The 11,986-nt window shown below is 40.2% G+C and overlaps 1 protein-coding gene across 1 annotated transcript; it reads right to left on the reverse strand.

Moving 5' to 3' along the window:
• Window positions 1-1,569: 1,569 nt before the first annotated feature.
• LOC131990911 (transcription factor Sox-11-like) lies at window positions 1,570-3,199 on the reverse strand. The gene has a single exon (XM_059356136.1). The coding sequence runs from the start codon at window positions 3,026-3,028 to the stop codon at window positions 2,087-2,089; it is 942 nt and encodes a 313-aa protein (XP_059212119.1). The 5' UTR covers window positions 3,029-3,199; the 3' UTR covers window positions 1,570-2,086.
• Between the last annotated feature and the right edge of the window lie 8,787 nt (window positions 3,200-11,986).

Genomic DNA, 11,986 nt, shown 5'->3' on the forward strand with positions numbered 1-11,986 from the left:
CTCTTCATCTTCATCTTCATCTTCATCTCTGAATCTGTGAACAAATAAAATGTGGATGTTGAATTCTTCTCTCTCACTCTTTATTATTATTATTATTATTATTATTACATCGTTACTTAATATGTTTTATTTTATTGCAGCGTTTACTAATTTACTGGATTATTTTACAGGTTTTTCTTGTTTTTCTAAACAACAAATATATAAATAAAATATTAAAACTAAATTACTTTTATTACAAATATTAAACATGAAATAAAAGTTGAAATATGTAAATATATATATATATATATATATATATATATATATATATATATATATAAAATGGGACATTATAGATGTAAATGTTTTAATGGTCTTTAATGTTAAATTACAAAATAAAACATTTCTGAACGTAACAATAAGAAACTTGATCAGCTGATCGTTTAGTTAAAAGATCAATAAAGTCCCAATAAATTAATTATCATTTTAACCTTTTATTCCATGGTTCATTTTTGTGATTAAAGTTATTTATGTTATTTACTGTTTATGTGAAGTTTTTCAACAAACAGTCGACAGGAAATATTTTATTTTTCATATTATATTTGTTTTGTTCTATTAACTTTTTAAGTTTGTTTATTTATTTTATCTAAAACTGCAGACACACACACACGTTTTATCTTTTATTTATCTATTATATATGTATTATATATTATATATTATCAGATAAAAAGGTGTTTTTTTAAAAGGTCACAACAAAAACAATTATTACACTTTTTTTTTTTAATTTAAAATAGCTTAAGTATGTTTAAGTTTGTGTACAATTGTAAGTAAAACAGGAAATAAATCAATTTAAACATATTTAAAGATAAACATAACATTATTATTCTGCTGATGTTTGATGGTTTGATTCATTGTTTTTACCTCATTAGAATAAATAAAATGAAGAAACAAACAAACAGATAAACAGTTATTGATCAGATAAACAGTTGTTGATCAGATAAACAGTTGAATTACAGGTAAAACAAGTGCAGGTGAGTCTGGTGCAGCAGTGAAGGATCATGGGAGTTGGAGTTCAGGTTGTTTCTCCTTCAGCAGCTTCAGTCACTGGAGCAGCTGCAGGTCCTGGCAGAGAGATACACTCTGGAACAGGACAAGTCTCCTTTTAGGACCTTTTAACGTTTTAAATCTGGTTTTTTTTTAGGTTTTGAAGCTTTTTAAACGTTTCCTGAAACATTCTGAGGCTGAAAACACAACGTGACCTAAACGATACCGCAAGAGGCTTTTATTCTGAAGGTCTGAGTCCGGGAGGCTTTTATTCTGAAGTTTAGACACTGCAGAATCAGTGTGACACTGAATCAATATTTTCAGAATTAACGCATCTGATAAATGGAATATTTTCAGAATAAAAGCATCTGATGGTTTCTGGCTCCAGATCCAGAGAGGAAACATTAGAAACGTTATTATTAATATTTAAAGATTGACTGAAACTGAAGATAATTAACATAAAACCTGTCCAACAGGAGACGTAAAGTACAGAAACATATAATAATAATAATAATAATAATAATAATAATAATAATGAGAGGAGGATCAGTTCCAGCTGATTTATTCAGGTTTTTTTCTTTCTGCTACAAAACAAACAGAAACTCTGAACGATTCTTTTATTTTCTTAATATATTGCACAAAAATAATGAAGAAAAACAAGAAATGTGCCGTTAACGGTTTAAAAAAACGTAACAGAAAGGTTTCTCTCTTTAACTATCAACAACATTTACAAATAATAAGCAGATCAATAATCAATCAGATCAATAATAATCAGAAGAAGTGCCTGAACCAGCTTCATGTACAAAAATAGTCTGAAAAAGAGTTTTTACTTCTGGACGTTTTAAAAAAAGAAGATGAGGTAAGTTTGGTTAAAGAAAAGGTTCCTGATACCAGAGTCCGGGTCCTGGTCTAGATCTGGTCCTGGTCTAGATCCTGGTTCTGGTTTAGACCAAAGACCCTGTGAGGTGATTTCATTTTTTTTTTTTTTGTTCTTTTTGCAGAAGTCCGGGTGGGTCCAGTCCGGCCCCCCCACCCCCCCGGGACCGGGTCCTGGTCCCGGGGGTCAGTAGGTGAAGACCAGGTCCGAGTACCCGGGCTCCAGCCAGCTCCCTGCGATCATCTCGCTGAGCTCCGGGGTGCAGTAGTCCGGGAAGTCGAAGTGGGACCCGAGGCTGCCGTCACAGTCCAGGTCCGGGTCCACCAGGGACAGGGACAGGCCCCCCGGGGCCGAGGACGGGCTCCACGGCTCGGAGGAGGCGCTGAAGCCCGCCACGAGGCTCAGCGTGAAGTCCGGCTCCTCCCGGTCCCGGTCCTCCTCCCCGCAGCAGGACGAGGAGGAGCCGGACCGGGAGGAGGAGGCGGGGGACAGGGAGGACCGGGAGGAGGGGGTCCCGGTCCCCTGCCGGGTGATGTTCTTGAAGCTGTAGAAGAGGCGCCCGGTGGGGGGGTCCGGCTGGTCCTCCTCCTCCTGCTCCTCCTCCTCCTCCTCCTCCTCCTCCTCCTCCTCCTCGGACTCGGTCCCCTCCCTGCCGGACTTGAGGCTGGTGGTGAGGACGTACCGGTACCGGGGCTCCGGGACCTGCTTACCGGGCTTCAGCTTGGGGGGTCTCCGGGCGGCGGGTCTGCCGGAGCCGGTCCCCGGCCTCCGGGCTGCAGGTTTCCCCGGAGGGGGGACGCCGCCGGCGGCCTTGGTCTTCTTCCGGGGCCGGTACTTGTAGTCCGGGTAGTCGGCCATGTGCTGCAGCCGGAGCCGCTCCGCCTCCCGGATGAACGGGACCTTCTCGGCCTCCTGCAGGGTCCTCCAGCGCCTCCCGAGCCGCTTGGAGATCTCGGCGTTGTGCAGGTCCGGGTCCTGCAGCATGATCTTGCGCCGCTCGGCCCGGGACCAGACCATGAAGGCGTTCATGGGCCGCTTGATGTGTCCGGACGCCGTCTGACACCAGTCCGCCTTCCGCGGCGCCAGCAGGGAGCCGGGATCCCGCTCCGCCGGGCCCCGCGGCACCATGCTCCGGGAGGGACCGGGAGGGACCGGGAGGGACCGGGTCTGTGTCTCTGGTCCCGGTCTGGACCAGGACGAACCGCCGCCGGACACACTCGGCTTCTCTCGGTCTGTCTCTCTGGTCCCGGTCTCTCTGGTCCCGGTCCGTCTGTCTCTCTGGTCCCGGTCTGTCTGGTCCCGGTCTCTCTGGTCCCGGTCTCTCTGGTCCCGGTCTGTCTGTCTCTCTGGTCCCGGTCTCTCTGGTCCCGGTCTCTCTGGTCCCGGTCCGTCTGTCTCTCTGGTCCCGGTCTCTCTGGTCCCGGTCCGTCTGTCTCTCTGGTCCCGGTCTCTGGTCCCGGTCTGTCTCTCTGGTCCCGGTCTCTCTGGTCCCGGTCTGTCTCTCTGGTCCCGGTCTCTCTGGTCCCGGTCTCTCTGGTCCCGGTCTCTGGTCCCGGTCTCTGGTCCCGGTCTCTGGTCCCGGTCTCTGGTCCCGGTCTCTCTGGTCCCGGTCTGTGTGTCTCGAGCTTCTTTTCTGTTTCAAACTTCCAAACCGGTGTCTTATTAACCGGCTGATGATGCGCGCGACGTCACCGCCCTCAGCCAATCAGCGCCCTTCTTCAGCCGGATTCTTCCCGCCTCCGCAGCTCCCTCAGCCAATCACAGCCCTCCTCCTCCCCCTGGCCCCGCCCCCATGCCTCCGGCGTTAGTGCCGTTCATTTCTATGGATCAATCAAACAGTGACGGAGACCGAGATTAGACGAGATTTAACGATGTTTAACGATGTTAAACGATGTTTAACGACTGTTATCGGTGATGTTAGATTCTCTCTGACACACAGTAAACATCCAGAAAGATGACATGGAAATATGAAATTAAGTCACACACACAAAAAGAAATGATATATAATATAATATAATATAATATAATATAACATAACATAACATAACATAACATAACATAACATAATATAACATAACATAACATAACATAACATAATATAATATAACATAACATAACATAACATAACATAACATAACATAATATAATATAACATAATATCATATAATATCATCGTTTTGACTCCCAGTGATCTTTGTACAGATGAAACTTATGAAAATATAAATAAATGTGAAATTAAAAGTTCTATATTTAAAAAAAATATTTTGGTATTTCTGTTTTATTTCTATTTTTTTTATTTCTACATTCTTCATGAATTTAGTTTATTCACACAGTTATTGTTACATTTCCACGTGTTTTTATTTATTTATTTATTTATTATGTATTCATTTCTACATTTATTTCTGTCTCCCATTAATGTCCAAATGTAAATGATCTCAACTTCACTAGAAATAAACAAATTAATTATGAAATAAATAAATATAAAAATATGTAAATGAATAATAAAATAAAAATAAAAGTAAAAATATAGAATATCCCATTTTTCCCATTTATTTATTGATATTTCTTCATTTATTATTTAATTTATTTACTTATTATTTACTTATTTCTAATCATGTCATTTTTCATCCTTCACACACACACACAGTGTTAGCTAAAATATCAGAAAACAATAAAACAATCAAATGTATTATTATTTAATGATTCTCATTTTATTTATTGTTTTATTTGTTTTTATTTGAGTTATTTTCCATAAACATGCTGCATTATTTTACAGGTTTTATTCTTGTTTTTGTGCAAATGCCATTAAATAACAACAACTTTTATTTTATTTTTTTTATAAATATGAACCATAAAATAAAAGTTGAAATCTGTAAATGAATATAATGGGACATTATAGATTTATTTATTTGTTTGTTTTATATGTTTTATTTAACTGTTTAATAGTTTGAGTGTTTAATTCCAGTGTTAAAATACAATTAATATCATGACATTACTGAAAGGAAACTAAAGGAAACTTTCTGTTTTCTGACTCTAAAACTTTACATTTAATGTAAAAGTTTCCAAACACTTCCTGTCATATTAAAGTAAAAAACGTAACAGATATAAATATATAAATGCAGATATTTACTCTCAATAACTTGCAGTTGTTTCTGTTATTTGAAACTTTTGCTGTCACACTTTCTCTCTTTTAAAAATCTTTTTGAACAGATGAGATGAAACCTTTTTTCCATTTTCTTAACAAACTAAAAGTCTGACACCAGTTTGTATCCAGCTGCAGATTAAAAACCAACCAACCTGCAAACAGATTCACATTGATCTGTGTCCCTGATGAATATTATAATGATATGAAGGTCCAGCAGAGACTCCTCAGTCTGCTGTTAGCAGCTCGTCACATGCAGCGTTAAACCCCCGACCCGCCCATTCACATGTTAAACTGGAGGTGTTACTACCTGAGCTACGGGTAACACCTCCATCCTCCTCAAACAGCTTTAATGACCTTTAACCTCACAGCGTCTGATCACTTTACTGTCAGTCTCAAAAAACACCTTCATCCACCGAGCTGCTTCTTCTTCTGCCTTTCGTTAAGACCAGGGGTTTCAAACTGCTGGCCCGCGGGCCAATTGTGGCCCTCGTGACGATATTTTGTGGCCCCCACCTTGATGTGAAAGTTTAATGTGAGTTTTATATGAATGGCACTTTACCGTGTTGTGTGTGGAAGGTCCCTTTAATTACTGTTTTTGGTAATTTTGTGTCTTTTTTAAATAATTTTGTGTCTTTTTTAGTAATTTAGTTTTTTTCTGTCATTTTGTGTCTTTTTTGGTAATTTTGTCTCTTTTTTAAATAATGTTGTCTTTTTTAGTAATTTAGTATTGTTCTGTCATTTTGTGTCTTTTTTTGTGATTTTATTTCTTTTGAAATAATTTTGTGTCTTTTTGGGTCATTTTGTGTCTTTTTTAAAAATAATTTAGTGTCTTTTTTTAAATAATTTAGTGTTTTCTTAAAAATAGTTTTTTGTCTTTTTGGTAATTCTGTCTTTTTTAAGTAATTTCGTTTTTTTCAGTCATTTTGTGTCTTTTTTTGGTAATTTTGTTTCTTTTTTAAACAATGTTGTGGCTTTTTTAGTAATTTTGTGTATTTTTTGGTACTTTTTTGTCTTTTTAAAAATAATTTTGTCTTTTTTTTTGTAATTTAGTTTTTTTTCTTTCATTTTGTGTCTTTTTTTGACATTTTTTGTCTTTTTTGGTCATTTTGTGTCTTTTTTCAGTCATTTTGATACTGTCTCCAGCAGCCCCCAGTTAATTTGAATTTGAGGCCCCTGATTAAGACGGTGACGGCGTTTTTTGGGGCCTAAAAACGTTAAAATGTGCCTCCAGAGTGTAAAAGTGTAATCCTCTCCTCCGTAGCGTGTCGTCTACACTGACAAGACACAAAACTCTGATCTGATCTGCTCACGTCACGTATGTGTTTACGTCACATACATGCTCCAGGACAGGAAATAAACACTCTAGCAACATCATTGCTAGAGTGGAGAGGGAGAGAAACATTTGTCAAAAAATAAATCTGGAAGCTGCACTCGAGGGCTTCCAGCTGATTTGAGTGCACGATAAAATTCATTAAACAGACTTAATTTTGTAGTTTTAATCGTATTTAAAGCATGGCATGACTTTTGAATCCTTACTTTGGTGTTTGGAAACTTGGGAATGAGTCTTTTTTAGATTATAAAAGGTTGTTTTTACTGTGAGGTATGAATGTGTGTGTTTTTTTTTTTTTTAAAACAAAAACAAAAACACATTCATACCTCAAAGCTAATAACAGCCTGTTTGTTCTCTCATATGAACACGTTCCTCTGCAGCGGTAGAGATAATAAACTGTAAACTACTCTGCAGGTTAATAATGTATGAATGAGAAACCACTGTAAACCACTGGAAACCACTGGTAAGCACTGGAAAACAATGCAAACCATTGGAAACCACTGGAAACCACTGGTAACCACTGGAAACCACTGGAAACCACTGGTAACCACTGGTAACCACTGGAAACCACTGGTAACCACTGGTAACCACTGGAAACCACTGGTAACCACTGGAAACCACTGGTAACCACTGGTAACCACTGGTAACCACTGGAAACCACTGGTAACCACTGGAAACCACTGGTAACCACTGTACAATGCTGCACAAATAACTGTTAACCTCGATTAATCACTGCAAACATGCTGATAAACAAAACACTGTAAACACTGCATGCATACTGTAAAACACTGTAAATATTGTAAACACTGTAAGTAAAACAATAAAGTAAATAAATATGAAATATAAAATCTGTATTGAAAGCCTCCAGAAGACAAACAGGTAAATAAATGAATGTTGAGAGAATCTGAAGGATCCAGGATGATCAACGAGCTAAAACTAATAATCAATAAAGTTTTTATGGCATTTAAAGTGTTACGATGAAAAAAGAGACTAAAGAGAAAAAAACTGATCAACAGGAACTATTGAGTCATTTAGCTGAACCTTTAAAGTCTCCTGAGTTTACAGCACAGTGTGATAATCCCTGTGTGTGTGTGTGTGTGTGTGTGCGTGTGTGTGTGTGTGTGTGTGTGCGTGTGTGTGTGTGTGTGTGTGTGTGTGTGTGCGTGTGTGTGTGTGTGTGTGTGTGTGTGTGTGTGTGTGTGCGTGTGTGTGTGATGCATTCATGTGCAGAGCAGCAGGGAAGCAGCTCAGATGTTATCAGCTGCAACTTGCATAAGAAAAGACTCACAGCTGATTGGCTGAAACAGTATGTGTGTGTGTGTGTGTGTGTACTAATTACTTGTGATGATGTCACTCTGCTGTTGGTTTAAAACTCTTTGAACTTTTGGAAATTGTTTGTTTCAGTGAACTTATTTCCTGTAGAATCACAGTCAACAAATCTGAACTTTATTCACTTTCTCCAAAGTTCAGTAAATGCATCACTGCTTAATGGAAGCCACTGAAACACACTGTAAAAAACACTGAGAATCACTGTAAAAAAACACTGTAAAACACTGAGAATCACTGTAAAAAACACTGTAAAACACTGTAAAAAACAGTAAAAACACTGAGAATCACTGTAAAAAACAGTAAAAACACTGAGAATCACTGTAAAAAAACACTGTAAAAAACACTGAGAATCACTGTAAAAAACAGTAAAAACACTGTAAAAACACTGAGAATCACTGTAAAAAACAGTAAAAACACTGTAAAAACACTGAGAATCACTGTAAAAAAACACTGTAAAAAACACTGAGAATCACTGTAAAAAACAGTAAAAACACTGTAAAATCACTGAGAATCACTGTAAAAAAACACTGTAAAACACTGAGAATCACTGTAAAAAACACTGTAAAACACTGTAAAAAACAGTAAAAACACTGAGAATCACTGTAAAAAACAGTAAAAACACTGAGAATCACTGTAAAAAAACACTGTAAAAAACACTGAGAATCACTGTAAAAAACAGTAAAAACACTGTAAAAACACTGAGAATCACTGTAAAAAACAGTAAAAACACTGTAAAAACACTGAGAATCACTGTAAAAAAACACTGTAAAAAACACTGAGAATCACTGTAAAAAACAGTAAAAACACTGTAAAATCACTGAGAATCACTGTAAAAAAACACTGTAAAACACTGAGAATCACTGTAAAAAACACTGTAAAACACTGTAAAAAACAGTAAAAACACTGAGAATCACTGTAAAAAACAGTAAAAACACTGAGAATCACTGTAAAAAAACACTGTAAAAAACACTGAGAATCACTGTAAAAAACAGTAAAAACACTGTAAAAACACTGAGAATCACTGTAAAAAACAGTAAAAACACTGTAAAAACACTGAGAATCACTGTAAAAAAACACTGTAAAAAACACTGAGAATCACTGTAAAAAAACACTGTAAAATCACTGAGAATCACTGTAAAAAAAACACTGTAAAAACACTGAGAATCACTGTAAAAAACAGTAAAAACACTGAGAATCACTGTAAAAAATACAGTAAAAACACTGAGAATCACTGTAAAAAACACCGGGAATCACTGTAAAAAACACTGTAAAAAACAGTAAAAACACTGTAAAAAACAGTAAAAACACTGTAAAAACACAGAATCACTGTAAAAAACACTGTAAAAACACTGAGAATCACTGTAAAAAAACACTGTAAAATCACTGAGAATCACTGTACAAACACTGTAAAAAACAGTAAAAACACAGAGAATCACTGTAAAAAACACAGTAAAACCACATTAAAAATCACTGTAAAAACACTGTAAAACCAACAACAAACTGTAGTGTTTACTGTTGACCACTGTACACAGTGATGTCAGAGAGAAATAAATAAACAGAAAATCTGAACATTTCAGAAGCTGAAACCAAAGAATTGTCATTAATTGGTGATCAAAGGAGTGATTGATTGATCTGATGGATGAACGTCTGCAGCTGTAACAAGTAACGAGACGAATCAGACCATCTGATAAAATATGTGTATGGTGAGACTGGGAGCACTGGGAGCACTGGGCTGATCAGCTGCTGCTGTTTCCACGACGACCAATTATGCATCAGGAGGGGGAGGGGGGGTGCCCTTGACTCTGCGTTGCCACGGTAACCGGCCCGGTCATGCATTATGGATGATGTTTATAATTCAGCAGCAGATATCTGAAAATCTGTTTACACAGAGCTGAGAGGAGAGGACAGGAGAGGCTGTTTACACAGAGCAGAGAGGAGAGGACAGGAGAGGCTGTTTACACAGAGCTGAGAGGAGAGGACAGGAGAGGCTGTTTACACAGAGCAGAGGGGAGAGGACAGGAGAGGCTGTTTACACAGAGCAGAGAGGAGAGGACAGGAGAGGCTGTTTACACAGAGCAGAGAGGAGAGGACAGGAGAGGCTGTTTACACAGAGCTGAGAGGAGAGGACAGGAGAGGCTGTTTACACAGAGCAGAGGGGAGAGGACAGGAGAGGCTGTTTACACAGAGCAGAGGGGAGAGGACAGGAGAGGCTGTTTACACAGAGCTGAGAGGAGAGGACAGGAGAGGCTGTTTACACAGAGCTGAGGGGAGAGGACAGGAGAGGCTGTTTACACAGAGCAGAGAGGAGAGGACAGGAGAGGCTGTTTACACAGAGCTGAGGGGAGAGGACAGGAGAGGCTGTTTACACAGAGCTGAGAGGAGAGGACACGAGAGGCTGTTTACACAGAGCAGAGAGGAGAGGAGAGGCTGTTTACACAGAGCAGAGGGGAGAGGACAGGAGAGGCTGTTTACACAGAGCTGAGAGGAGAGGACACGAGAGGCTGTTTACACAGAGCAGAGAGGAGAGGACAGGAAAGGAGAGGCTGTTTACACAGAGCTGAGGGGAGAGGACAGGAGAGGCTGTTTACACAGAGCAGAGAGGAGAGGACAGGAGAGGCTGTTTACACAGAGCAGAGAGGAGAGGACAGGAGAGGCTGTTTACACAGAGCAGAGAGGAGAGGACCTGTCAGCTTCTGCCCTCAGGATAATAATCATCATATCATAATACAGGATCATCTCAACACATCACAATAGATGGAAAGTCCATTTCACTAGTTCAACTCAACCAAGTATTATATATATGAGTCAATTTGTGTCTTTTTACGTGTTTTTGTGTCTTTTTTGGGGTAATTTTTTGGCCATTTTCAAGGCTTTATTGATAGAGTGAAGGGGGGAGACGCCCACTAAAATTTGATAATTTTTGACGAAAAAATCAACATACTATAGTATGACTTTTTTTTCTTTGTCCAGTATTTGGACATCCCATAATATGTTTTTTTCTGCTACTTCTGGACATATTATGCTCTAATATGTATCAACAGACTAATATCGACCCATTTGAAGCATTTCTTTTTGGCATTATTGAGGGTTCCAGTCCCAGTTCCTGGTTCCAGTCCTTGTGCTAAGCTAGGCTAACCACATCCTGGACACAGAAATACAACTGAAATCTGAAACATCAGAGAAGAAGAAGATCTCCTAGAGCAGCACCTTTAACCTCTTCATATATACCCGAATAATCAGAGCGTATCTGTTTGAACCAGCTGGAGGCTGTTCTGGTGTCACAGATCAGCTGCTGGTGGAGCCGCCCGACTCAATACATACGCCTTGTTCTGCTCTAGTTAGCCAGCGGCCGCCACCGCCACCGCCACCGCCACCGAGAGAAGAAATGGAATCAATATCCTGCTGAGGTGGAATCATTTTGGAGGCGCAAATGAGGAGGAGGCCACATGTCAGATTAAAGTGGAGGAGAAACGGTGTTGGGGGAGGAGGAGATGATTTACATAGAGCCAGACTGGACCAGACTGGACCAGAACCTGTTCCTCTGCTCACACAGACGCTGTTCAGGTCCTCAGGTCTTCAGGTCCTCAGGTCCTCATGTCTTCAGGTCCTCATGTCTTCAGGTCTTCAGGTCTTCAGGTCTTCAGGTCCTCATGTCTTCAGGTCTTCAGGTCCTCATGTCTTCAGGTCCTCATGTCTTCAGGTCTTCAGGTCTTCAGGTCCTCATGTCTTCAGGTCCTCATGTCTTCAGGTCTTCAGGTCCTCATGTCTTCAGGTCCTCAGGTCTTCAGGTCCTCAGGTCCTCAGGTCTTCAGGTCCTCATGTCTTCAGGTCCTCAGGTCTTCAGGTCCTCAGGTCCTCAGGTCTTCAGGTCTTCAGGTCCTCATGTCTTCAGGTCTTCAGGTCCTCAGGTCTTCAGGTCTTCAGGTCCTCATGTCTTCAGGTCCTCATGTCTTCAGGTCTTCAGGTCTTCAGGTCCTCATGTCTTCAGGTCCTCATGTCTTCAGGTTCTCAGGTCCTCATGTCTTCAGGTCCTCAGGTCTTCAGGTCCTCAGGTCTTCAGGTCTTCAGGTCCTCATGTCTTCAGGTCTTCAGGTCCTCATGTCTTCAGGTCCTCAGGTCTTCAGGTCCTCAGGTCTTCAGGTCTTCAGGTCCTCATGTCTTCAGGTCTTCAGGTCCTCATGTCTTCAGGTCCTCAGGTCCTCATGTCTTCAGGTCCTCATGTCTTCAGGTCTTCAGGTCCTCATGTCTTCAGGTCCTCAGGTCTTCAGGTCTTCAGGTCCTC

Source organism: Centropristis striata, chromosome 18 (genome assembly GCF_030273125.1).
Source record: "Centropristis striata isolate RG_2023a ecotype Rhode Island chromosome 18, C.striata_1.0, whole genome shotgun sequence".
Classification (NCBI taxonomy): domain Eukaryota; kingdom Metazoa; phylum Chordata; class Actinopteri; order Perciformes; family Serranidae; genus Centropristis; species Centropristis striata.